The following is a 26,703-nucleotide window of genomic DNA, read 5'->3' as shown; positions in this document are numbered from 1 at the left end:
TTTTATTCATTCAACTCGAACTAGATGATTGGATTATTTTATCAAATAAGTTATTGACTAAGAGTTTAGAGTTTATACCTTAATCGATAAAAACTAATATATTTAAAAGTAAAAACAATAGGAAAAGGGGAAAAAATATTGAAATGGGAAAGTACAAAGATCAAATATGATGGCTAATCTAAGTGTTAAGTTTATTTAGCACCTTTTTTCTGTTTTTAAGGATATCTGCCCATTCCATTTTTTTGCCACGTTGCACAAACCACCTTACCATACTTTAATACAGTCAACCACACTAGATTATTAATTAATTCAACTAAATCTCATTATTGTTACCTTTTATGACCATTTTACCCTCTTTCCGACAGAGAGATCCTCTTAGTACGAGGAGATATCTGTCATTTTCAAATCACTTTGATTAATGTAATTAGCATAATCAGTTGATTAAAATAATTAACCCCTTCTTTTATTTATTTTAGGTAATTCTTTTTCCCTCTATTTGGCGCGTATATAAACCGACGCCTAAAAAAAAAAGGGGAAGAAAGATCAAACAAACAGCAAATGACTTTGAGGAACTGAAGCAGAGAGAGAGAGAGAGAGAGAGGAGGGGAGGGGGGAGAGAACGAAACCAAACCAAANTTTTTTTGGCCTTTTTGTATTTTAACCTTGCTCAACTGCAAATTGGAGCTGAAAAACATACAAACAACAAAGAGGACAATTACAGATGAGAATTTCCGACAAGCAAAGGCCTAACAGCCACTCAACAAAAAAACAAACAAAACCCAAAAAAACGACAGACAAAACAGTGTGGTTTTTTTGGTTGAGTGTAAGAAAGAAGGAAGGGAGAGGGAGTGAGAGAGAGTTTCTGTTTTTTTTTTTTTGGTTTCTCTCTCTTAAGTTTATTTTTGTTGCTTATTTTGTTCTGCTTTCTCTCTCTAGAGAGGAAGACATAGACACACACACAGACACCCATTTGATCGGATTACAATTTGGGTTGTTTGGGTTGTTGGCCGTACGTTAAATGGAGCGGGGCCCAGAGTCCGATCCGCAACCGGAATGGACAGCTCCGGGACCCGAAACGGGGCTCGAAGGTAAAGAGGACTTCCAACTTCTGTTTTGGGATGTGGGGGGTTTTTGGATTTGTTTTTTTTTTCTTTTTGTGTAATGTGGGATGTGATACGGGGTTGTTGTTTGAAATGTAGAGCCGGTTTGGCGGTTGGGATTAGGAGGTGGCCCGGAATCGTACCCGGAGCGACCCGAAGAAGCTGATTGTATTTACTATTTGAGGACTGGGTTTTGCGGCTACGGCTCAAGGTGTCGGTTCAATCATCCACGTGACCGTGCCGCGGTAAGCAATCGATAATATGATCTAATTATTTTTTGTTTGTTTATCTGAGTTAGTGTTTCCGGAAGGGTTTTGATTGGCTTTTTTGTTTGATCATGGTCTTTGGATTGATGGGGTTTCGAATTTTAGGGTAAAAATGGACAGTTTTTTGTTACTGCATTAAGATCTAGTGTAATTGGTTATTTTGATTTTGGAAAAACTTTGATGTTCATTTGTTTTGTTTGGTGAAAGAAATGTGATGATGATGATGATGATTATTGCCTTAGGTTATGGGAGCTGGAAGAGGCGGTGTGGGGGAGTATCCGGAGAGAGTGGGCCAGCCAGTTTGTCAGGTACTTTTGATTAGATTGTTTCTTAAATGTTTGAAAAGATCGAGATATGTATGCTGAAATGGTATGATTTCAACAATGTACATTGGCTAAATTCTTGGAGTTAAAGATAACTTTATGTCACTTCATTTTATGGTTAAGGATAGAGTTAGGTCATGTATTTTCGGTGAATAGATTCTGTTTGGTTTGACAGTTTAGGAAATATGGCAAGTTACTTTTTGTGTTGATTATGGTTTCCTTTTTTATTGATTTGCAGTATTATATGAGGACAGGGACATGTAAATTTGGTGTTTCCTGTAAGTACCATCATCCCAAGCAGGGAGGTGGTTCTGTTAGCTCTGTGCTACTAAATTATTATGGATACCCATTACGTCCGGTTTGTATCACTTGACATTGGCGCTTAATCTTTTAGATACATGTTGTCAAGTTCGCTTAATAATTGAGCAATACTGTAAAACAGGGTGAAAAGGAGTGTTCTTACTATGTGAAGACGGGGCAGTGTAAGTTTGGTGCAACATGTAAATTCCATCATCCTGCACCACCTGCACAGGTTCCAGCACCATCTCCAGCTCCTCCAGTTGCATCTGTACCAACACCAGTTCCTGCACCTGCGATATATTCCACAGTGCAGTCCCCATCTGGCCCTTCCTCTCAACAATATGGAGTTGTAATGGCAAGGCCTCCCCTGATGCCAGGCTCATATATGCAAGGCCACTATGGTCCTTTGCTGCTTTCCCCAGGCATGGTTTCTGTTCCAAGTTGGAATCCCTATATGGTACGTGAATTAAACTTTATTCAGTTCCCTCAATAGTGGTTACATTTTATTATTTTTATGTTTGAGGTTGCTAATGCACCTGGTGCAGGCACCTGTCAGTCCTGGTACTCAACCCACTGTTGGATCAAGCTCAATTTTTGGGGTAACACCATTATCTCCTTCAGCACCTGCCTATACTGGACCTTATCTACCTGTACCTTCTAGTGTTGGTCCTTCAAGTAGTAGTCAGAAGGAACAGTCATTTCCAGAGAGACCTGGCCAACCAGAATGTCAGTATTATATGAAAACAGGTGATTGTAAATATGGATCCTCCTGTCGATATCATCATCCACCAGAAGTGATTGCACCAAAAGCAGATGTCATGCTCGGCCCTCTTGGTCTTCCTCTTCGTCCGGTAAGCAATTTGTAAAATGTCCTATTAATGTGATGCTTTATACAAGACTGGATTTAGATTTGATAATGCTTGAACCTTACAACTGGTCAGCATGAATCAGAGCTTTATAAGAAGCTATCAGACTTTTGTTCTCCACTCAATTTTGTAATGCTTTGGTTGTCTGAGCATGACAAACATCTTCTTGCACCAATTCTTGGTTCTAGGAACCTGTTCTGGTTCCCCCCAGTCTTCTCTGAGTTTTCAACCCCTTAAAAGGTTTACATATGAGGTCATTCAAACATTAGAATCTCTTTTAGTTATATGTGTGGCTGATTGAACTCTTAACCTGTTACTGAATACGAAAGTTGATTTGCATTTTTGAAAGCACTTCTAGCTTAATTTCTGTGTTTGTTCGGATACTTTGAGCCCACAACTATTATTTTGAAGTATTCTTGACTTGGATTCAATACATTGTTATTACATGTCACTTGTGAACTTAAAGAACGTCATTCTGGTGTGAATTTCTGTTGTTGTTTTATAGGTGTATGTGCCATCCTTCATTGTTTGCATGAACCTGTAGATTTTTCTTTAGCCAATGCAGGATTTCCTGGCGGTTTTTTGTTGCCTAGACTTTTACATGGTGAATGTGTATATTACGTGACTTTAATGAATCATCTTGTTGATTATGGAAACATGAAGATTGTTCTCTTTTTCTGTTCTTGATCTTAGACTTTCCCGGGTTGCTACTTTTCTCTTCTTCTTTTTTTATAGTGCGTTTTAACATAATTTACAAGAAAGTACAAAATCTTAATCCTCCATGGTGTGATCTTTCATGCATTTATTGATTTACTATGAAGGATAGAACATTTCTGGGGTTGATTTTGTGATTCTCAATTTTCTAGGGTAGATTATGCCAGCTTTGTAAATATTAAAGGTCTTGTAACCTAGAGTTGGATTTTAGGTAATTTATAGATGTTGATTTAGTAGTTCTTTTAACATAATTGTTCTGTCAACTGCACAAGTTGATGTGTTGTTATTAAGTTCCGGGTGATGTTTGATGTGTTAATTCCCAATTTCAGCATAAATCTCCAGGATTGTTGGGATGAGGAATGATGGTAAGTACTACTCTTTGACCAAGTAATTTAAGGTCTTGATGAGTGTTTTTTTCCACATTTTAGTTGTGATGATGGAGGGATTTTGATAATTTGTACATGGAAACACCTGAGTTTTTATCTTTAAGTTTTTAAAGCAATTTCTACCTTGGAATTCAGAACAAGCAAAAATGATAAGTTAATCAAGGTGGCTAGAAATGTGGCATAGGTGAATGTGGTCAGAACAAGATGCTGAAAACAGTCTTATCCTCAATTATGGTCATGCCTTGGAAGCTAGCTTGGTTGCAGGGTTTATGATGGAGAGCTTAATTGTTAGTTATAGTGACTGGCTGAAGAAGAATCTTAGGATTGGAAGAAAATTTTAAATCTGCATGAGCTAAGGCCTTCTTCTTACTTTTATCTAAATATGCTAAAAAATTGGCTTACTTCACTATCTTAGTGAAATAACTGCATTGAATGGGAATGTCTTCTCCCTGAGTGAGGTTATATGATTGAAACTGTAATGTATATTTCATGGAACAAAGCTTGCTGAGATACCACAAAATTATGATTGCATAGTTTTATTTATTTATTCATTTTCCTTATCCCATTTATTTCAATTTCTTGTGGTTGGCTGTGCTGCTCCTGGTGTATCAGCTTTCTTTCTTGATGTCATTCTGTTGACTTTTCAAACAACCCAGCTGGTTAATTTTCAGACTTGCTGTCATCTTCTTACATTAATGTCTGATTATGTTTTATTCTATGGTTTCTTTTTAGTGCTTTAGCCATGCAACATATATTTGTGATAGGACCTATCCATGTTATCTTCACACTCTTTTATTTCCTCTCCAAACTATTTTCAAGAGCATGAATACAGTTGAATGAGCAAAGTTAAGTATGGTTGATCTTTGGTTTTGTCATCTGTGGAAAGCATTATTGAACAAATGATGCTCTCTCTCGGGTCTTCTAATTAAAATACAGTTTTCAGTGCTACTGATGGTTATTATAAGCTTCATTCTCACTTGCAAAATTATGCTTATAGCAGGAACTCTCTACTGGGAACTTGAACTTCTTGTGAATTTGTAATTTTCTTTTGTCCTGCGTTTGTTTGTTCTGTTTTCATATTTTTCCTTTTGCCTCAATATTTTTATCATTTTTTAAACCTGCCATTTCTATATGTCGAGTATTTTCCACCAATTGGAGAATTTTCAGCTGTGACCCTTATGGTTTTTTGTTGCAGTAATCATGCATATATTAACTTGAGTCGTTTCCTGGTTAGGTATTGTACATGTATTTATTTGTGTGTTTTTCTTAATGAAATCAGGGTGCACCACCTTGCTCTCATTATTCACAACGTGGAGTCTGCAAGTTTGGAGCTGCTTGCAAATTTGATCATCCTACTGGAACCTTAAGTTACAGTCCATCTGCATCTTCCCTTGCTGATATGCCTGTTGCACCCTACCCTGTTGGATCTACAATTGGTACTCTAGCTCCGTCATCCTCATCTTCGGAGTTACGACCAGATCTTATTTCAGGGTCCAGCAAGGACACTGCTACAGCTATAATGTCTTCATCAGTGAGCACATTGAGTGAATCAGTTGGTTCAGTTTTCTCTGAAGGTGCACCTATTCCTCAGTCAAGCATACAACAGTCCAGTCAGAGCACTGCCCCTTCTACTGGCAGTGGCAGCAGCAGCACCGAGGGGCGCACTTCAAGCTAAGAGAAAGAGAAGCAACTGCCTCAATCCTCTTTTTTTGATCAAGGTCATGAACCAAAACATTATTTTTTGTGCAAGTCTTCAAAAATAGGAGGCTTCATTTCTTTATTATCTTGGTTCCACGATTCAGGTCTAGCACACAGCAGTTCTGATCATCTCTGTGTTCATATAATCTTCATAGGGCCATCTCTTCCATCTTCAATAAGCCCATGGCCAAACCCTAAAAAGTTTAGCAAACCCCATACACCTTGCTTTTGAATAACCATTGAAGAACCTGCAGTTACATTAGGGAGATCTGTGTCAACCCATCCAATTTTTGGAGTCTGTTGTGTTTGTTTATGGTCTGATCTTTTTGCGAAACAAAAAGATCAGTTCCGCAGCATTCTTCCTTTTTACATCAACTGTGTGTTCATGTCCATCATTCTTAGATTTTTATTTCAATTTGGGAACAAATTTCCAATTCAACCTTAGAAAGGTACTTGAAGGTGTTCTTGTTCCCCCACTTTTTTTATCAGGGGTTGTTGTGAAGAAGAGAAGTAATCAAAGAGAACTCCAAGGAGGCATCAAAATGTGACTATATGTGGGATTAGATACATAATTATGTTGTGACAATGGAAATGCTTGACAAGGTTCGATAAATTTATTATGATATACGAATATATGAGAATTACTCCTGACTGTAATAAATGTCCATGATCACTTCAAACCCATCATCATTTTGTCCTCAAGATTTTACTCCTTTTTATCGCAGCTTCATTTACTTGTTCCAAAATTTCAGGCAAGAGAACATTTAGATTTGAATATTGCTTGTGCAAGTGATCACTATCCTCTAGAAATGACAGCATTTTCCCCAATGTGAACAGCATTTTTAACTGTGATCTTCAGTTTCTTCAACTCAGTTCCATTTGATTTCCTTAGCTCTCTACAATTTCCTCTGATGCGGCCAAGTTGTCTGCCACCGTGGAGTTCTCCTTTGGTGCAGAAGATCATGCTACTTCTCTGCATCTGGTCACTTTACAACCCTTGAAGGTTCCCAAATTGGGCAATGAGAAAGAAAAAAGAAAGGCAGAGGGCTGTGTATCTGTTTTAACTTTCCTCGTAAAAGGAAGCAGCAGCAGGAAGTTGCACGATTTGGCTTGATGATAAAACAAAACCGATTGCCAAGTACTACATCACCGGCCGGTTGTTCTGTAAGTTAAGCAAACAAACAGGCCCACTTTCCCGTTAAGATTTTCTCCAGCAATCAGCAAAAGTAACCCTTGCAAATGTGCAAAGTGAGGTGTTCTATGCTGTTGTGTCTAGGGACAGTGAAGTTTAATTGTCAACCTTCTACGCTAACCTTTTTAGCTGTTTGGTATAAAGAAAACAAGTTATTATTCATGTTCATGATGTGCCTGCTGCATCAAGTTTCTTATCATGAACTCATCAATCTACTATACCTAGCTAGCTATAATTAAGTTTCCGACTTGGTGGAGTGTGGATTCATGGATTCTATGAACATTATGAGTGACCCAAGGTTGAGTTTTAAACTTACGATTAAACGAAGGGAACAGAAAAATGTAACAATATTCTGACAGATGATATTTCAAGCATTGAATCAGGATAGATTGGGTTGGGTTCAGACAAATGCAATTAAGGCAACGGGCAAACAGCTGTAAACATTAATGGTGAATCCAAATCTTGGAGACCTAGGTGTTTACATTGCATTTTGGTGTAAGGGCTAGGGTTGTTGAGAAAAAGTAGAGCAAGTAGCCGAAAAAGAGAGAAAGGCAATCATGCAGTCGGTATTAATTGATTTCTACTCACAGTGAGGCTGCATGACAGGCCGTTATCAAATGAAGATCAGGTTACATGTTTTCTGGTGACAAAACAGCTTTTTTCAAATAACTTCCATTCAATTTGGCAAAGTTAAGGTGGATATTCCCCAACTCTCTTTCTACCCTCAAATGAGGAAACTAAAAGTTTAATTACAGTGAATATGAGAGAGGAGTTGGAAAGAAAACTGAAAATGACACTAGATAATAACAAATTGCATGCAAGTGGTAGGGCGAGCACAACACTTCCCTGCTGATAGATGATATTGGACTCTGGGAAAACACTCAGAAGGGTGAATACCCCAAGTCGACTACATCACCAAAAGGAGGCATTGAAGGAGAGCAAGTTACTGAGGAAGTGGCTTGTGGAATCATGTTGTAGCTAGCACTGTCATTGTAGGGATAGGAAGCTCCCATGCACCCATCTTCAACCAGCAAGGGAGGGTTGATCATAGCTGAGAGTTCATTGGAGTTCATTTCCCATGATTGCTGGTCACTCCAAAAGCCCTGATTGAGTTCATCAAAACCCGGAAACTCCATGTTATCAGACTTTGGCAAGCTTGTTATATCTGGAGGCAGAGCATAATTATCAAAATTTGATTGGTTTTCACGGGAGTTTTGGCTCATGGAGCAAAAGTTTGAGACGCGTGGGCTGGTGGGAGTGGAAGGAGGCTTCAAGCAGTTATCAGGAACAACGCAGGCCAAGTAACCTGAGTTAGTATCACTAGAGAGAAAGAAACTATTATCATCAACTGACCCGTATGGAGTTTCATCAGCTGATGATGGGTCATTATTAGATTGGATGGAGGTTTTACTGTGGGAAATGTCAGGCTGAGGTGCACTGTTGTGATTGGTTGCTTGTTTGGGTTGAGAGCTGGTAAGGAACTGTGAAGTTGGTAAAATGGCTTGGACATCAAAGGGAGTAAGAAGAGAATGAAAAGTAGTGTTGTCAGAGTATAAGAAGTTTGTTCTCGCTTGGGTGCCTTTCATGGAAAGTGCAGCTCTATCATAAGCAAGAGCTGCTTCCTGAGCTGTATCAAACGTGCCAAGCCAGTGCCTTTCTTTCGTTGTTGGGTCCCTGATTTCAGCAGCATATCTACCCCAAGGCCGCCGCCTCACTCCAAGGAACCTCCCGGGTTCTGCCTGCTTTCTTCTTCCCCTCCTCTCACCAGGCTGAGATGGGGATGTGTTGCGCTGCAGCAGAGCAAAACCTGCTTGAGTTTGAACTGGTTCATATCCAAAGGGTTTATCCAAGGTTTTTGATGTGGACATATCTCTATAAAAGTAGTGGATGCTGGAGGGAATGTGGCAGCGTTGTCGTAGAGATATTGTTATTTGTTAAGAGAATGAAAAGGACAACGCTGCTAAGAAAGAGAGGTATAGGGCAGACTGGAAGAATGTAGAGATAGGAGAAGGGGAGATGGTTCTGGATGGAAGTGTGAGCAAGTATAGGCAAGTCTTTTAAAGGGAGTGATTTGAACATGGAGAGGAAGAAAAGGACATCGCAGTTGTCATTCCCTGGAAAGACCAGCCTACCTTTTCCTACCTACTTTACAAAAATCTTTATATATTTCATCCCTATTCCTATTAAATTCTCTACTCCTTGCGCTCAAAGTAATTACAAGGGCTTGAACTTATGGGTGAAAACATTAAGTCTCCTTTCCACTGATTAAAATAAGAAGGTTAACCTTCAAAGGGTTACCAGGTGGTGGTGTTATAACAAAGGATTATCATTTCTACTGATGCAAATATTACATCAGCTCAATGTAAGCCAATGGGGTTAGTTTAAATATCAGAAAGAAACAAAAATTTTACTCATCTCCCAATGATCAAGTCACGTGTAACCGCTTATTTACTAGCTAATCTACCTGAAAAGGAAAGCTTGATAGCATCTTTAAGCTAGGGAACAATGCTTGCTGCATTAGCTGTTAAAATTTCCATAGAAAAAAAAACCTTTTGCCCTTGGAGTAAACCCTCTAAGAATGTCAAACTTAACAAGAACTAAACTATGAGACTATCATTGAGTGGTTGGTGGTGGTAAGAAAGAAATGCCCTTGAATGGTAGGATTCATGACCCTGTATACAAAAAACCAGAAAAGGAAAAACCAGCTGCTTGGATTTTTTCTGCCCTAGAACCAAAAAACAACAAAGGGAAATGTAACTTCCTGGATTTACTAATGGTTTAGTATGCATTGTAATCGAATTTGATATGCACATGTGAATCCGCATTTTGAGCAAAATTAATCAATCAGAAGTTCTTGTCTGCTTCATTATTTTCAAAGGGAGCAGTTAAGATTATCTCCAACTAAGCAGAAAATGCCCCCAAGGGGAAGAAAAAAATAAAATTGAAAGATATTCTTTTAAGGCTCCACCGTCATGTATCATGGAAACAATTCCACAAACAGAGTGCAAAAACCCAAAGGGGTGCCCTCACCAATGAACCCCATAAGTCAAAAGACTTTGATGTCTTCTATTTGTCATTATATATGGCCTGCAAATCTTGGGTTTTTTCACCTAAATCATTTGATGGGTAAAATATGGTTCTTTTATCTTATGTTATAAATCATTGCAGAGGTTGACCTTGGTCTCAAGTTTTGCATCACTGGTCTTGTTAGTTGACTTGATGTAAGGGGAAACAAGATTAAATACTTGTTTTTCATTTATATAAGTAGCATCGAATTATTCGATATTCTTAAAAGTGAAATATCATTATAAAGTTATAGATATACGGATATAATTTTAAAATTTTGATATTTTTTAAAGATAATCAATGTTGATTTCAATCTTATGATTATACGAACATGCTTTGAACTCATGAAAGAAAAACATTGTAACTTGAGAGATGGAAATTGGAAGGTGAAATTAGAGAAAAGGGGGACTGATAAAGATGGTGGGTCATCCCACATTTTCGAGCTCCTTGAAACCTTCCTTTTTCAGATTATCTTTTTGAAACTCAAAATTTCAGCAAAATGTTCACTCTTTTGTCTCTGATCTCCAAAAGCAAGGAAAGAAGAAAGGCTATAGTCAAAAGGGTAATCAAATTTAAGGCTTAAGGAGCACAAAAAAAGAATTGTTAAAAGCAAGGATAGATCAAAAATGCCTAAACAAAAAAGCAAATGTCTCAGTGGGGCACTAACCAAAATTTATTTTAGCAGTTCCAACAGGGAAAAGTGTGTAAAACTATCCTCTTTAATTTCAATAAAACTTTGATCACATGCCTAGATGACATTGGGAATGGCAAACAAAACTAATCATAATCAAATGGGTCAACCCCTTTTCTTGTTCTTTTTTTAGCATTTCCCCAATCCTACAATGCTTTTGCCACTAGCCTAAACCCTAATTGAAATAATGGACCAAATAAAAATTTACATAGACAAAAGGAAAAATCATCAAAGCAAGCATATTTAAATGGATGGAAGCTATAAATAAGAGCAGAGAGAAAATGGGGTATTTGAGTTTTCATTTTTTAAAATGCTTGGTTAATCACTTTCATTTCTTTTAAGAATGCCTCAATTAATAAACATATGGGGGGAATTAGAATCTATGACCCTTGACTCCTCCACTAAAGATTTGAAAAGAAACAAATAAAAATGTGGGATTTGTTTCATTAATGTCACCCCTATCTTAATAGAGCAGTGGCCATGTAGAACATGGGATCATAATATTTGATCACATGTGGACCAATATATGCAGCAGCAGAATAAAAGATTTAGCCAAAAGGTTTGTCTCTCTTATGCTTACAATTTTCAGGATTTTGCAAGTGGTGAAAAACCCAGATTCCATTGTATGCATAAATGTGGGTTGGCTTGGTCTGAGGGGCAAAACATCTTTTCTCCTCATATTCTGGTTAGACCAGAAATGAACCTATCAAAAAAGCCACATACAATATCTTCCATGCCCTCCCCTTTCTTGCTTTGCATGAAAGGTTACTTGTGGATGTTACCATTTTGAAGAGGAGGAAAGTTCAGTCAAGCCTTCTTTCTGAAAAGATGTGAGGCCAGTTGGAATGGGGAGGGAGTGTGATTTGACAAAGTCCCAATATTTTTTTCTTGTTCAGTTCCTCAAAATGGATTGGCTTTGTTTGTTTTAAATTCAGACAAGAAAATCAGGTGGTTGGAAGAGTAGGGGCCTCTGTCCCTCTTGATCACCTTTTCTTTGAAGAGAGAAAGTCCCCTTTGGCCCTTTGTGGCCTCTGGTTATTTGGGGGTCAGATGAGAATTATGCACATTCTCCAAAACACAACCCACTTTCATTTTCTAGTGTTAAAGGTAACCCGGGATTTAGGGGAAAGAGATGAGGGTGTCTTTGGACTTTGACTTGAAAATACTTAACAACACCAATTTATCAGAGATGCATATTTGTCCCAATTTTAGTGATTTTTTTTCTTCCTTTTCTTCTGTGAGGCTGGCTTAGTCAAGCAGTCAACACACACACTCGAGGCCTTCCACTCAAGCAATCATGGTGCAACCCCTTTCCTTCTTGCTACTAACTAGGTGATGTGGGATGACATGGCGGATTTTTTTTTTGATTTATTGTCAATGAGAAAAACACTAATTATCTATCATAGTCTTTGTTATTTGGGTCTAATTGGTAATCATGAAGTGTGGGCTATGTCTAGATGATCTTATGCCTTTTGATTTTATATATGTTCTTTTTTTCCTTTTTAATATTATACATGTAATTCTTAAATTTTAAAATATTACGAGAAAGAAAATATTTTTATTCAATATATATTTCTAATCCGATTAATGATTTTATCTTTTAATTTGTACTCGTACGAATTCTTAATCTTAATGAAAAATTTATAACAATCAACCCTAATATCTTGTCCACAAAGTATATGATGTGCTCATATGATAATTAACGTCAAATGAATTATATGAGTATGTTGTCAAGTCATATTATATGTCACGTGTCCAAAAAACTTTAATGTTAATTTTTTGTTAAGATTAAGAGTTTGTGTAAAGTAGATAAAAAATAAAATTTTAGTTATATAAATTAATATTATTTAAATTTATAATCAAATATTCTTATGTTATGTTATGTTATAAATTTTATACGTATTTTGGTAATTTTTGACAAAGATTTACTTATATGTTATTTTTCTATTACAATTTCCTATAATTATAATTAAAATCCTTTTATCAAACCAAAAACATTTATGGATCATTTTAGGAATTCTACTTTCATTTTTATGGTGATTTTTGAAAAAAAAAAAAGAAAATAAGGAAAAGGGATATTGATTTGTTAGAGAACGGAACAAACACAAAGCGGAATCCACGCGCCAACCCTTTCAAGTCAACCAATAATAGCCAGCCACGTAACCTCGTAAGGCCACCAAACGCTGAATCTGATTACTACGTAGTATGAACGATTTGACACGTGGATACTGTTGCCCTGTCATCCCGTTACAATCTCTCAGAACCCCGTGCGATGACGTGTCGAGTGCAAAGGCCAGTCCGTGCAACCGGAATGATGAAAATGGGATGACGTGTCGAGAGGAGGGGGATCCGCCTGTGTGAAAAAGGGTAGGGTCCGTAGGGAAGGTGAATCACGGAGGAAACAGCACGTGATGGATACGAGGTTAGATTGACGGTAGGGATTTAGGGGGGAATGTTGAAAAACAGTGAAAGCGAATCTACGAAAGAAAAAGGATAGGGTCGGTCAAAGATTCATGGAGAACGGTTTGATTTAGATTGGACGGCTGAGAGTGACACTGTCCTTTGTCCTCGATTTAGGGCACAGACCACGAGATTTGCTCCCGCATGCAACTTGCAAAATTTCTTATCTCCCCTTTCTTCGTAGGGGTATTTTTTATCTTTCTTATTTTACTATTTTAAAAATAATTAATAATGAATATTATGTTAAATTAAACCAGAAACTAATAAGTGAAAATTTTGTTATATTTAAATTTCGAGATGCTTTTAACATAATTGATTTGAGATTTCTTTATTTTGTAAAAAAATTGTATTAAATATTAATTTTTTAAATTTAATTAATATCTGAATTGACGTTGATTTTAATTTAAAATAAATGAAACATGTACTTGTAATCAAGTCATGTCATCAACATCAAATATGATTAATATTTTCTTGACCCTGTGTTTGGATACGAAGAAAATTGTAAGTTAGCACGCAATTGAAGGGAAGTGTTCGTTGGATGAGGCACTGGAAGAAGTACAAAGAGTAAGTCACATTCGTGCAAAGTTCTTGGTTGGGGTCAAAACCCAAACTATATAAACTATTTATAACTCAAATTTGGCTATTTAATTCTGCTTTTTGCACATGATATATGATCCTGATGAAACCAAATTTACAGTTTTCTTCCTTGTAAAAATTGCTTGCATTGCAACTTCTATCACAAAATGAAAGGAATTGGATGCAGAACTTGGATATTCTGAGGCATAAATGCTCCCTATCGTGACTGGTGTAAGTTTGAAACTTCATTGGAATATTATACATGAGTTACTTCGACAATGGTTGCCCTTATACAAGGAATTGGACAAGAACTTGCCTGTGCTTTCGCACCAATGTGAAGCACGCGAATGTGTTGAACCAACAATAGCATCATGCATGCTCAAATCCATGGTTTGGTTATTGCGTCAATCCGAGAATATTTAATCAAGATCCATGTTATCTCTCATGAATTTACGGCACCTTTATGATCTGCTTGCATATAATTGCCTTGCTTATTTGTAATTCAGGCAGCGGTTCCTACCTCTTCGATGAAGGGAGAGGTTCTTGGCTTTATCTGGAGATTGAATGTTCAAGTCAGTGTAATATTGTTTAAACTAAATCAGACAACGAACAGGCACTGAAACTGATGTGGTTATGTGCCCTCACCTTGGCCGACCTCCTAATATGGCAGCTCACAGACAAAATTTACAGAAGCCAGTTACTTCCACTGAGGCCATTTTATTGACTCTGTTGATCTCTTCTTCATGTTTGCTGTACCAGAATTCTCAGCAGAATCATGCCACACCATCTCCATCTGATAGGGACAAAGCAAAACATGTGGTCATTGCATAAAAGACCCACATTTTTAATTTCACTCAAATATTCTTCTTCACCAAGATTATTCTAGTTCCCTAAAATGAAAAAGGAAGCAACGAGGGAAGGCTGGTGTTTGAGCAGATCATTGATAGCTAGGTTGATGCATCACAATGAATTGGAACATGTCATCAATAACAATATATAATGGAAGTGTCAACGAACCTCTCCAACAATCACCGTGTCACCTTCTTTTACCCCAAGCTTCATGAGAGACCAGTTCACTCCACAAGCCTCCAGGACATGTTGAAACCTTTTCTCAGAGTCTAGGTATCTGTTTTAATTAAGTGACATGTTATCAGAAAAGGAATAACAGTAACATCAATTTGGCACGGTTAACGTAAGTGAGAAACATGCAGTGATATAGTTATAGTATACATTTTGATCAGACCACTCATTTTAGTTGCTGTTTGTGCTGTTTAGAACTAAGCTTTTGTAAAAGTCCACTACATATATCTCCAACAAAGAAATGCATGAACCATTTACGTATGGAAAACCAAATGGCTTACACTTGGGTTTATACAAGTTATACAATGAACATGCCATATAGACAATAGGAAAACCAATAAAAACAAAAGGAATCACCAATACAAGCAATGTAAAATGCCAATCAAAATTTAATGAAGCACTGAACAATTGATGAGGTCATATGAAATAAATCACAGCAGGTTTTGGTATCAGTCCGATGCATACAGAAACAAGATTCGATCACTCATAATTAATTACAGGAAAATGTTTGTCATAAAAAGTGAACTATGCATATTGAGGACTTGAAATATTCAAAATTTATCCCCTCAGTTTTATGTGTTTAACAATATTTCTGCATTGCACTAAAGGTTGCTTTTTTGTCTGAATTTTCAGAACCCTTCTACCTCAAGAAACTTAAAAGAGACAGGAGGGGAAAAGAAAGTCTAGGTAAGAGAAAATCTTAGATGTCCGAAATTCTGATCAAGTGCAGAACATGGGGAATTAACTGAAGTCCATAAACTTCTATTCAAGGTATTTATCAATACAGTCTCTTGATGCTGTTTTAAAACTGGAAAGTTCATGCTGAAAACTCCATTGGACACTCAGAGCCAAACTTCATTGTATCCCTCTTCTATGGGAAAAAGAAGAAAAAGAAAATACTATCCAGCTAGTTGCATTGCATGATCTATAAGTCAAATACAGTTTTAATGCAGCATAACGACTATTCAGTACTATATATGCCACAATTTATAGAAGTCAGACTTCAACAAATGATATGAATGAAATGAAATATGACAGAACAGACTTGACAGTACCAGCAAAGTGAAATAGACACAATAAACTAGGACAGAATAGACTCCACAGAAAGACATTGACAGCAAGTTGAGAGAAGAAGAAAGTGAGCAGTATAGGCAATAAAACATAAGAGTTATTAACTTACCGCCAGTTTGTCATCTGAACAAAGCGTTGCAACCCAGCTCCAAATACATGCCAAGTATTGCAACTACTGTCATGAGTGATCTCAAACTCACTAATGGAGGAGCTACGCTGCTTATTAACCATATCAGCTACATGGTTCAAATCTACTGGATCTTGAAAACCTAAAGAACAGGTAAGACTTGTCAACTATAAATTTAATGGATTTGTAAATGGATTAGAATTCATAGAATAGAATCAAAATTTGGTACTGAAATATGATCAAGGATGTGAACAATAGTAAATTTAAAGAATTAACCAAATATAAACTTAACCTTCAAACCCCTCATTGGATTCTTTATTTTTTTGTAGAAGCCTGTAAGCAGCAGAGATAACTTCATGAGTGCCCTCTTGTTTTACTGCACTCATGCAAAAGGTTTCAATTCCACGACCTTGTAGCTTTTCCTTAAATGATTGCCAATTCTCATATGCCTCTGGAAGGTCCATTTTGTTGTAGGCAACTATGTACGGCTTTTCAGAAAGTTCTGGACTAAACATTTCCAGCTCAAGGCGAACAGCATCAAACTCAAGTTCTGGTTGCTGTCCAGAACCATCAACAACATGTACCTACATAACAGAAAGCAGAGATTGGATTGCGTTCAGCCTTAAAATCCTCCCTTTACCCTTATCAATTAGACTAGTAGAATATCAAACTAAACCCTATGCCTTCCTTGGTGAAAATAAAAAATGGTACTAAAAACTGGCAGAAAATGAACTAAGGAGATCAAATTTAATGGTCAAAGGAGCCAATAGTGAATCATACTAACATAATGCATGAAAAGCAGTTAAGAATTAAGTTTTAAAGAGTATGATTACGGCAGTTGCACTGTATGACAAGAAGTCTGTACCAGTGCTGAACATCTTTCAGTATGCCGCAGAAACTCATGACCTAAGCCAAAACCCCTGTGTGCTCCTTCAAGTAAACCAGGAAGATCAGCAACTACCATTGTAGAATCATAATCGAATGAAACTACACCCAGATTGGGAAGTAAAGTTGTAAAAGGGTAGTTTGCTATTGCTGGCTGAGCAGCACTTATCACGCTCAGAAGGGTGCTTTTTCCAGCATTTGGAGCACCTACAATTCCAACATCTGCCACCAACTTTAGCTCCAATTCCAGCCACCTGCCAAAGAGTACCATTGTTCCTAATGTACTTATTATAAGAAACAAAGAAAAAGCCATTGCAAGATGGTAATTGCTCTTAGTTTCATTAGGATCAACAATGAGAATTAAAAATTGTAGGATCTTCATTGGCACTGAGAACAAAACGCATGATGTAAGAAAGCCTTGTCAAACTACTATACCGGTTCACAAAATAGAACTGCTAGTGAACATTACGACATCATGATAAGAAGGTCCAGTTTTATGAGAATATGAGATTTAAAACTTATTCATACACACATGGTTTCTCAATCATGCACCTAACTGATAGTTCAGACTACTTTGGCCCATCGAAAGAACATGAACTTAAAATTCGATTTTCCTTTTCCGCAAATTTGACCTCTCTAGTCCCTTCAACGCTAACAACTAACAGTCTAAACACAAGCAATGTAGAATTCTAAAAATATACCATGGTCACAGAGAAAACCAAAATGCATTGATCAACCAAAAATATAGTGATGGTAAGAAGGAAAACTCACATTTCAGGACCCTCTTCTCCATTCTCAGCAATCTTAGGCACCTTATTATTCCCGGACTTAAACGAAGCATTCCCTCTCCCACCTCTCCCACCAGGCAAAAGCAACGCCCGTTGCCCCGGATGCAACAACTCCAACAAAACCTCCTCACTACCCGCCTCTCTAACCACCGTCCCCGGCGCCACTTTCACCACCACATCCTCTCCTTTCCTTCCACACATCATCCTCCCCAGCCCGTGCGCACCTCTCCCCGCCCTAAAATGCACACAATTTCGAAACGGTAGCAGCGAATTCATCGCTCCATCAACTTCTAAATACACGTTCCCTCCTCTCCCTCCGTCGCCTCCCGATGGTCCCCCCAAAGGCACGTACTTTTCGCGCCGAAACGCCACCACTCCATTCCCGCCATCCCCTGCTTTCACGTAAATTTTTGCTCGGTCAAAGCATCGCATAACCGCCGGCACTCCTTTCTCCTTGACTTCCAATCCCATGTCATCACCGTCGTTTTCTGATAAATTAACGAGTTTGCCATCGGAGTTGTAATAATAAACCTCCTCTTCCTCATCTTCCTCAAAATCTAAACTCTCATCACCATTATAAAAATCTGCGATTTTCCCATTGTGGGACTCGTCCTCAAAACCCGAACTTTCGTTTACTTCATCATCATCATCGGTATTTAACATTTCAGCTTCAATTTCAGAGGAAGAGTCGTTGAAGGTGATCTTTGCGATATCAGAATCGGAAAGCTTGATTTCATCGGATTCGCTAGAGGAGGAAACTTCCGAATCGAAATCAAAATCCTCTTTGGGAGGGAGGCGAGTGTAAGTGGTGGCTTGGGCACCTAAAGAAGAAGAAGGAGAAGGAGAAGGAGAAGGAGAAGGAGGAGGAGGAGATAAAGAGAAAGACTTGAATTTCGCAACCTTCTTGGACTTCAATTTAGGATTTGGGTTCTTTTGAGGGGAGGGCTTTTGGGTTTTGGAGCGAGCTTGCGCTTGAGGACGAGAAAAGAAGCTTGCGGATATGGAAATGGAAGCCATTTTCACTGAGAGAAAGTTAACAGCAAAATGTTCTGAGAGATTTTAGCAGGGTTTAAGTATTTTCAAGTGGATATGGTGATGGACGCGCCACGTGTCCCTGTTAAGGCCCAGGAGCCCAAGTTTGTTTTGGGCTAGAAAACTGCCCAAGTTGAATCACCATTTTGGGCTTTTTTTAATATGCCTGTTTTCTAAAAAAAAATACATTTTTATTTTGAAATATTGAATTTAATATCAAACAATTATATGAATTTTATATGGAAACTTCATGTTTTTATTTATGATTCATATCAGTAAAAACTTGTAAGAAATAAGAGAAATGTCCAATAAGTATAACATTAGAGTAAGATATAAAGAGGAGCAAGTTGTCTAGTGGGAAGGGGTTTCAATGAAAAAAAACTTGTAAGAAAAGTGTATAAATTGCGTATATATGAAAGTATGTTGGCAAAAATTCAAAAATCATAAAGTAAATGGCCCTGGAGGAAAAGACCAAAACCCAATGCAGGAAAAAGGAAAAAAACAATAGTACAGAATGTGAAGTTCTTTTCGATCAGTTCTCTTTAACTGCAACTTCCTTGTCTTTGCTATTCAGCATTCAGAGACCCGTTTACTCACCTCACGTATGTCTTCAAAGCTTGAAGCTTTTTTTATTCATTTTGTTATTGCATTCATCACATTTCCGCTTTATGTTTGGTTACATAATTTATATCTTTCAGCTTGGAAAATCATGTCTGTAACTGTTGTCCATGAATCTTTCACCGACTTTCATGATCTGGGTATTGATTGTACAGCTATGTTCTTGTTAAAAATCCTATGTGGTGCTATTTTTGCTTTGATTCTTGTGCATGTTGTGAGTAATGCAAGTTGCAATGGTCAGGTTTCTGTGGTCACTGTGGTGAATGTGGTATGTATGCGATGAGTGGGATACCAGGGATTTTAACTTTGCTTGAAAAATGATGAAAGAGATGGGGATTTTAGTAGGGTAATGTAAAATCTTTATGGACCCCGTCCTCCCTGAATCATCGCGGATCTTTCGTTGGACAAACAGGGGACAAGCTATCTTGTGGGCCAAAGTAGGCCAGGAATCGTTTTGTGTTATGTTTGGTTCTATGTGATTCCTGTTTTAAGGCAGGCTACGATTATCGATGATGTAAGGGAAACTGACTTTGCTGTCTAGAAAAGCAGCAGGAAGTACAATTCTTAACCAATTTGTAATATTGATTTTCAGAGTCGAAAAAAAGAAAATGAATGAATGTGAGGTTATGAAAAGAATTGGCAAAACAATCTTTGGCGTTACTATGGTTCCATAATGTGATGATGCAGAATCAGCAGTTTTGTGTTTTGGCTGAAGTTTTCGAGGGTCATGGCAGCATCCACTTGTCCATTTAGTTTGTATCTACACAGCTTTAAACCACTATATCCAAACAAAACTTTTCTTCATTAGTAATCTATTGGTATATATTAGAGAATTAGCTCAGAGTTCTGCTCATATACCTTTTCTTCTCACTTAAAGAAAAAGCATCTTTTCTTCTTTCACCTAGAACTGTAATGGATCAATGATGTAGCTTACAAGGATTCACTACGGATTCACTTGTCGAGTCATTTCAAAATTATAACCTGAAGTGGATTTGAAGGATCTGTACACATGGTCCCCATGCTTATACATGAAATGAAAGGTGGGGGGAGAAGGTTTGTCATAATCGTTGTCTTTCCCGTCTGTATCCGCTGAAGTGGTTTGATCTACTTGTACCAAAATCATTTTTCGCATTATGAGACAGGCAGGGCCATATAAACATCATTCAGTTCACCTTTAGTTTCTAGGATCCCTTCAGAGCAGACCTTTCGGACTGAAGGAAGTTAACATTCTTCCTGGGCACTCATCTAAATGGACCAGCAGCTGCAGTTTCTATGGTGTTTTCACCCGAAAAGTGAAGTTGTATAATGTCCTAAGCAGCAATTTAGTACGAGGAAATTGTCCTGCGTAAAAAAATTGATGTGCTTATTTGTATATGGCATGCATGGCTTTGAATAATGTACAAACATGACCAATTGGAAAACATTTACTACCATGCATGATTTAGTTGTCTTCTTATTAAGTCAGTGAGAATATTTTTTGTCTCCTTATAGGAACAAGTTAGTGTGACCTTTGTGATCTTAATCAGCATCTTAATTTTCCTATGCAAGTCTATCATCGAACATGCTTTCCCACTTTTTTGACCATGTCGTGTGGCACTGTTATGTTTTTTCTTTTATTGGTTCAAAGAGCTCATCTGCTGTTTGCCTGGTGCTTCTTTCAAGGGCATCTGGAGCAAGGGGTAGAGACTGTTGCAAATGTGCTGTAGCCAGGAGCTTTTGGAGACAACCAACTGAAACTTCTGCCAGACTGATGCTCAAAACAAAGATCAAACTGGCAGAGTGATGAAGACATTGGAATGAGATGTCAAATTAGAGTACTGAAGCTATCTCTTGCTTGCATGTATTTGATTCATCTGTTACATTTACTTAATATATAGCTTTATTTGGTTTGCATGGATGACTCTCTGGTTGCTGATTATCATAACTATGAAGAATCTCACACCTAAATTTGCTATGGAATCTATTGGTTGGTCTTCTTGTTTTGATGTTTTCAGCTTGCACGATTCCTATCACAAGCAGTAGCCAGCCCTGTTCTTGCAGTTCTGGTAATCGACTTGTTTAGTTGACAAATGCATTTAGTAGAAAAGTTCATAATTGATTGATATATTACGGTTATTACTATGCATCTTGACAAATCAAATCCATAATTACATATCCATTCCTTTACAGCAGCTTGACTACCCCTACACCTGCCCAGATTGTCTTTCTCTCGTTACCTTATAGACAGTTCAAGTGGTTTTTGTGTAAGGTTAAGCTTAGCCCAAGCTTACCAAACGCTAACAACTTGGAATCATTTCTTTATTTTGAAGCAAATAGCTCACTGCCTAGAGTAATTTTTGCAGTACCCTCACCCCTGACTGTTGTCAATTCCATCTCCTTTTCATGGATCCGTTCTAGCTCAAGCACAACTATGTTCATATTCGGCCGCTCTTTTCCTGGAAAACTCATGCATTTTAGTGTCAGCCTGATCATATCCCTAATGCCATCCATGGTGAAGTTTCCAACTAGTTGACGGTCCACAAAATCATTGGAACTCAGCCGTGATTGTACCTTCAATAAGTTAGTGAAAGCAGTTGAAACAGAAGTTTCATGCATGAGGCAATGAATGCTTAGAACTAAGAGTAAATGAAACACACAAACCATTAGGAGCAAGTATGAGACATTATTTGGTGAATTCCTTAATGGATAGACACTAGTCCAATATTTGTAGGAACTAGAAAGCAGCTTCCTTCAAATTCATATTTGGAAACTTAAACCTTTCTCCCTAGCTTTATGAACCTTGATCTTAGCATTAGCAGATATTTGTAAGGTATCGAGGTTTAATGATTCCTATATTGTAGAGAATGGTGACCATAATTTTATAAGAACTGCAAAAAATTTGCTTCAAATTTTTGAGGGAGCAACAAAGTAAAGCCCACCAAATTTTTCCAAAGATCTGTCTTTGTGACCCCAAAATGAAAGAAAGTTCTCCTAGTGAACCAAGGTAATAATATTCTGATTACCCATTGGATTAAGCTCTCATTGGATCTCAGGTAATTGATATGCACAGCCTCCTTTCCTGTTATGAGCTCCAAAAGGAAGACCCCAAAGCTGTAAACATCACTCATTTCAGTGAAGCTCCCTGATACTTCCACCCTGACATTGATGCACAGGATTAAACTAAAGCATTGGTGAAGGTTATTCTTTCCACAACAGTATCAAAATGCAATCAGAAAAACAAATAAATTTACTCTGGATCTTGGAAAACGTTGACGCTAGACGTGTGAGATGGACCTGCTTCTTCTATCTTTTCAAGTAACATTGAGAACCCTGCATCTGCAACTTTAGCAATGAAGTCCTCATCAACCAAGACATTGGCCGTTTTGAAGTTCTTGTGTATCAAGGGAGGTTTCAGGCCATGCAAATGGCATAAACCTACATTCAATAAACGTAATTTCCTCAGTTTTGAAACTCAGTTGTATTACTCTAGTATTTCAATTCATCAGTTTCTTTTAGATTCAACCTCTAGCCACCCCCAGAGCTATCGATAACCTCTGCTTGAACTCTAGTCTAGTTGGAGCCTCTCGTCCGGTATCTGTCACACAACAGATAAAATGTGATGTCTTGCATTGATGATCAAGCAAAATCTATGTTGTTGATGATTCATACCGTATAGATGATTGCACATGCTCCCGTTAGGTAAATATTCATAGACCAACATCTGAGATCCACTTTCCTGACAGTAGCCTAGAAGAGTAACCAAATTCCGATGTCGAATCTCTGACAAATAGATTACCTGTTTTGACACTCTATTGTGTCACTTTCTATTCCAATTGTCTGAGTTTGGAGCTATTAGAAACATAATGTTGAAGCTTCTTTATCAAATAGTCAATATCAGAAATCATTTATTAGAATGAAACTGTATAGTAGACCCTGATGAATCAAGTGGGAAAAAAGTAAAAGAAGCTTTGACAGTTAATTCTCTTCATGAACCTGTCTACAACAGAATCATATATCTCCATCAACTTCCATAATTACCTGGGGGATGACTTTTTGGATCTAATAGTTGAGATAATGAACAAATGATAAAGCTAAAGCATTTGAGATAGAGAGAGAGAGGGATTTCCAATTTGTAATGCACTTGACGCAGATATGTATCAGACATGAGCAATGTAAGTCAGAACTGGTTATACCCCTGCAACAAACTCCTGCCGAGGAGCACCTGGATGTCTTTTGATAGCCACAACAATGTCACGAAGCAAACCTTTATATACCGGACCGAAACTTCCACATCCAATGAGATTACTGTCAGAGAATTGCTTGGTAGCTTGTTCCAACTCTTCCAGTATGAACTGCCTTGCTCCCTGAGGTCCAAATAAAGACTGGCCAGCCGATGAACTGGGTCCAGATCCTTTGTTCCACTCCACTGCAGTATGGGAGCTGTAATTAGTAAATATCAAGTAAAAAGTGTAGCTTAAGTTGCTGCTACACAGTGTTTGTGTCAAGCTTGTTGCAATGAAACCTTACTTAATGCAGAAGGATCCGAGGAGCCTGTCTCCGAGGTTCTATTTGAAAAGTTCTTACATGACTTGTAAAACCAAAAGAACCCCACGATTATAGCCACGAATGCAAGCGCCCCTGCAGCTCCTCCAACTATAGTTGCAATCTTTGACATCTTCCTTACTTGACTTGATCATTGAATCTGTGATACTGAAGAACCATAGAATTATCAATGGAAGTATTTGAGCAAGCTAAGGTTAGCCATCAAAAGGTGTAGAATGACATAAAAAGAATCCAATTATAGAATTTTGAAATTGAAGACTAGCTTTCAGATTTAAGGAACAAAACCTTCATTACCTGCTACAGGAACCAGAGATCAAGTGGTCCTTATGACTGAACTTCCTTTATTTACATAGGCATTTGAGTATTGCCAACAGCCCTAGTAGTTTGGTGCCGACAAGTATTCAGAAAGCAAACGGGCTGATCTGAAGTAACAAGTTGGGAAACTGATGTATGGTAAGGCTTAATGCTTCTGAAATATGAACAAGAGACCATGAGACAACTCATTTGCTTGTCAAAGTACCCCACTTTGCTGACCAATGTTAAGCATCTCATCGAAGTGACAATGGAGAAGCCATGTCACTGCTGACTATCCTGTCCTTGCAAACCCTTTTTTTTTTCCTGCTTTCTTTTTCCTTCTCTGGGAGTGGAGGGTGATCCTGAAACCAAATATAAAAGCTCAAACCATAAGTTATTGCCTATACCTTAATGCTGATAGACTAATTGTTGGTTTATATTTGGAATCGACTCTATATCATTCAGACTCTATACTTCAAAGCCAAAGTGTTTATTTACGGCAACAACTTCTCTCAAGTAAAAGAGATGATAGCCTATTTACACTCTATCTATGGACCCAGAAGTAAAATCAATAAGCCTAGTAGCGCCCTCAGTGGAAACTGTCCACCAGAAAATCAATGCCCATGTAGGGTGTTAATACAAACTGTAAATATTTTTTATTTTACTAAGTGGATGTGGACAGGTAAGAAAGTGACTTTAATTAGACAGGCACTGGAGGACATAATAATTATTGAAGGGGATCAAAAGGAAAAGGTAGTTATCAGTGAATCAAATTCAAGTCTCTTCCTGAATTAACTCTAACTTTCCTTTTTGCCCCTTTTCTGTCATCCGATCTGGAAAGAAAGAGGGGATACCAATTCTAGTAGAGAGAGAGAGAGAGAGAGATGGGACTCTTTCATAGATGTGGTCATTGACAGCTGCACAAAACAAGACATTGCCACAGCAAGTATAACAGGCTCTCAGTTTCCATGGCTGGATATTCTTGATTTTTATTTCTTAAGACTGAATATTAGCCAGCTTTTGGCAAAATCAGTTGTATTTGAGTATATATCCTCTCTCTATGACTGCTTTTGTCTGTATTTAATTTCTTTGTGCATATAGTTGAGCTGTGACCAAAATGTGGGGAAGGTTTTGAGCTGTATAAGACTCTCTCTCTCTCTCTCTCATTTACTTACTTTGTTGTTATTCATGTATTTGTTGTGTTATTGGTAGAATGAGATTGTCTGCTTCTGCAGGTTTGTAAGCTGAGTACACTAAGGCCGATGTCAGATACACAGAGAGAAGTTTTTGTTGGCAAAGGAAGATTTCTCATGCAAGATGTTGTTCAAACTCGTTGTCTCAGACTTTGGCGGCTAGTTAAGCTTTGATGTTCGTGCATACCCTTTGTGCAAAAGCAGACTTCTTTCCCTTAACCTCCATCGTCCTTATTCTTTGGCTATCAGTTACCAGCTCATTTTCTTGTTTTCTTCACAGCAAGATGAACCCTAACAAACCAAACCCGAACCCAAAAACCATTTCACATCCATTAAAATAACTTTGCTGATCGCCATTGATATTTCTTCTGGTCAAAAAGATCATTTCTAGTGGGAGGAGAGGAGTGGGATTTATGCCAATATAAGATCTTCTGCTAGGGGACCATTTAGGTCTGGTTCTTTAATATATATGGTTACATGATGAATAAGTCAAGACCAGGGAGATTTATTTCGACTTCTCTGTGGTCCTTGAAAAAATGTCATTGTAAACTACATAGACTTAACTATTCTTGGATTGCGGTCTTTGATTCAGATATCCTTCAGATATCTGAGATTGAATATCCTGAGTTCAGACTCCTTTAAGCTTTGGAAAAAAATTCAAAGTTTGCATTAACTCAAGGAGCTCTGTGTGTTTTGACATGAAATCTTAGCTATACATTGCTTTGCATTTTGTTTACACATTGTTCAAGTTTCTGCATACAGCAGCAAGAACAGACCCTGTGAAATATGAAAATGACTTATCAGTTGGTAAAAGGCATGAAATTGAAGTGAAAAATCAAGTTCTTGAGGTCCAAAAACCAGAATGATGTTCATACTAAAAGCTTGTTGCGTTAATCAAGAATGGAAACTGACATTTTGTTATTACTATCAAACTTTCTCCCTATAAACAGAACATTCAGAAAATGATGGAAAAAGCTTTTGCTTTCCATTGCTGCATGGAGACAAAGATGTTCACAAATTCCAAGTACTTCCCTGATGCTTCTGCATGCCTAGCCTATACAAGTTGAAGGCAGAGAGAGAAAAACCAAATTCCTTTTTTTTTTTTTTATGAATTGTCTGAATTTATAATAAAAATCCAAGGGGGACTGAGATCTGCCCTTTAAAGAGAGTGGTCCAACTTCACTTAAAAACATTTACTGTTTATGAATGTTTGAATGAGAGAAATCAAGGCATGCAAGAGCCAGCAGTACTCCTGCCATACAAAAAACAAACTCTGTGTCCTGTCTAGCTAACTGCCAGCCATGTTCCATAAAAGCATCAAATGTTAAAGAAGCAAAATGGAAAAAATAATAATAATAATATCATTGAATTGGATTCATCAGTTCATTGTAAAGGAAATGGTAAAGACAGGAAATCAATACCAATACCAATGGAA

General features: G+C 37.6%; 4 protein-coding genes and 1 long non-coding RNA gene across 6 annotated transcripts; 2 read left to right on the top strand and 3 right to left on the bottom strand.

The window, feature by feature from the left end:
• Positions 751-6,340, top strand: LOC18603462 (zinc finger CCCH domain-containing protein 34). Its single transcript, XM_018120163.1, has 7 exons — positions 751-1,088; positions 1,200-1,345; positions 1,609-1,674; positions 1,928-2,047; positions 2,132-2,446; positions 2,535-2,840; positions 5,235-6,340. The coding sequence occupies exons 1-7, from the start codon at positions 1,019-1,021 to the stop codon at positions 5,628-5,630; spliced, it is 1,419 nt and encodes a 472-aa protein (XP_017975652.1). The 5' UTR covers positions 751-1,018; the 3' UTR covers positions 5,631-6,340.
• On the bottom strand, positions 7,499-8,966 carry LOC18603460 (ethylene-responsive transcription factor ERF086). Its single transcript, XM_007035459.2, has one exon. The coding sequence runs from the start codon at positions 8,711-8,713 to the stop codon at positions 7,727-7,729; it is 987 nt and encodes a 328-aa protein (XP_007035521.2). The 5' UTR covers positions 8,714-8,966; the 3' UTR covers positions 7,499-7,726.
• LOC18603458 (GTP-binding protein OBGC, chloroplastic) lies at positions 13,655-18,633 on the bottom strand. Its single transcript, XM_018120480.1, has 7 exons — positions 17,573-18,633; positions 16,782-17,055; positions 16,209-16,500; positions 15,899-16,058; positions 14,656-14,764; positions 14,284-14,431; positions 13,655-14,191 (listed from the first exon to the last, which is right to left on the bottom strand). The coding sequence occupies exons 1-6, from the start codon at positions 18,604-18,606 to the stop codon at positions 14,336-14,338; spliced, it is 1,965 nt and encodes a 654-aa protein (XP_017975969.1). The 5' UTR covers positions 18,607-18,633; the 3' UTR covers positions 13,655-14,191; positions 14,284-14,335.
• On the top strand, positions 20,040-21,216 carry LOC108661510. The gene is made up of 2 exons (XR_001927334.1): positions 20,040-20,279; positions 20,902-21,216. It is a non-coding gene; the product is annotated as an uncharacterized LOC108661510 (long non-coding RNA).
• On the bottom strand, positions 21,314-24,663 carry LOC18603457 (probable receptor-like protein kinase At5g38990). Of its 2 annotated transcripts, none has more exons than XM_007035456.2 (8): positions 24,067-24,663; positions 23,746-23,928; positions 23,412-23,644; positions 22,888-23,014; positions 22,742-22,813; positions 22,470-22,653; positions 22,242-22,374; positions 21,314-21,789 (listed from the first exon to the last, which is right to left on the bottom strand). In XM_007035456.2, exons 2-8 carry the CDS (start codon positions 23,891-23,893, stop codon positions 21,538-21,540), a joined length of 1,149 nt encoding a protein of 382 aa, XP_007035518.1. In that variant the 5' UTR covers positions 23,894-23,928; positions 24,067-24,663; the 3' UTR covers positions 21,314-21,537. The 2 variants fall into 2 exon arrangements, with proteins under 2 accessions (XP_007035518.1, XP_007035517.1); XM_007035455.2 differs by having other exon boundaries at positions 24,076-24,663.

This window comes from Theobroma cacao, chromosome 4, assembly GCF_000208745.1.
Source record: "Theobroma cacao cultivar B97-61/B2 chromosome 4, Criollo_cocoa_genome_V2, whole genome shotgun sequence".
NCBI classification, from domain to species: Eukaryota; Viridiplantae; Streptophyta; class Magnoliopsida; order Malvales; family Malvaceae; genus Theobroma; species Theobroma cacao.
Note: the sequence above shows the minus strand (reverse complement) of the source record. Positions and strands in the feature narration are given on the sequence as shown.

What these genes read in the sequence shown, in the direction of transcription:
- LOC18603462 (XM_018120163.1), top strand. Translation starts at nt 1,019, where the DNA reads ATGGAGCGGGGCCCAGAGTCCGATCCGCAACCGGAATGGACAGCTCCG. An exon ending in TGGGCCAGCCAGTTTGTCAG is followed by an intron (nt 1,675 to 1,927) that starts GTACTTTTGATT and finishes ATTGATTTGCAG; the next exon opens with TATTATATGAGGACAGGGAC. An exon ending in CAAGTTGGAATCCCTATATG is followed by an intron (nt 2,447 to 2,534) that starts GTACGTGAATTA and finishes CACCTGGTGCAG; the next exon opens with GCACCTGTCAGTCCTGGTAC.
- LOC18603460 (XM_007035459.2), bottom strand. Translation starts at nt 8,713, where the DNA reads ATGTCCACATCAAAAACCTTGGATAAACCCTTTGGATATGAACCAGTT.
- LOC18603458 (XM_018120480.1), bottom strand. Translation starts at nt 18,606, where the DNA reads ATGGCTTCCATTTCCATATCCGCAAGCTTCTTTTCTCGTCCTCAAGCG. An exon ending in GGAGAAGAGGGTCCTGAAAT is followed by an intron (nt 17,056 to 17,572) that starts GTGAGTTTTCCT and finishes ACTCTTTGGCAG; the next exon opens with GTGGCTGGAATTGGAGCTAA. An exon ending in GTTCAGATGACAAACTGGCG is followed by an intron (nt 14,765 to 15,898) that starts GTAAGTTAATAA and finishes TAATTAAAACAG; the next exon opens with ATACCTAGACTCTGAGAAAA.
- LOC18603457 (XM_007035456.2), bottom strand. Translation starts at nt 23,893, where the DNA reads ATGTCAAAGATTGCAACTATAGTTGGAGGAGCTGCAGGGGCGCTTGCA. An exon ending in AGCTCTGGGGGTGGCTAGAG is followed by an intron (nt 22,654 to 22,741) that starts GTTGAATCTAAA and finishes TATTGAATGTAG; the next exon opens with GTTTATGCCATTTGCATGGC. An exon ending in ATGAGAGCTTAATCCAATGG is followed by an intron (nt 21,790 to 22,241) that starts GTAATCAGAATA and finishes AACTTATTGAAG; the next exon opens with GTACAATCACGGCTGAGTTC.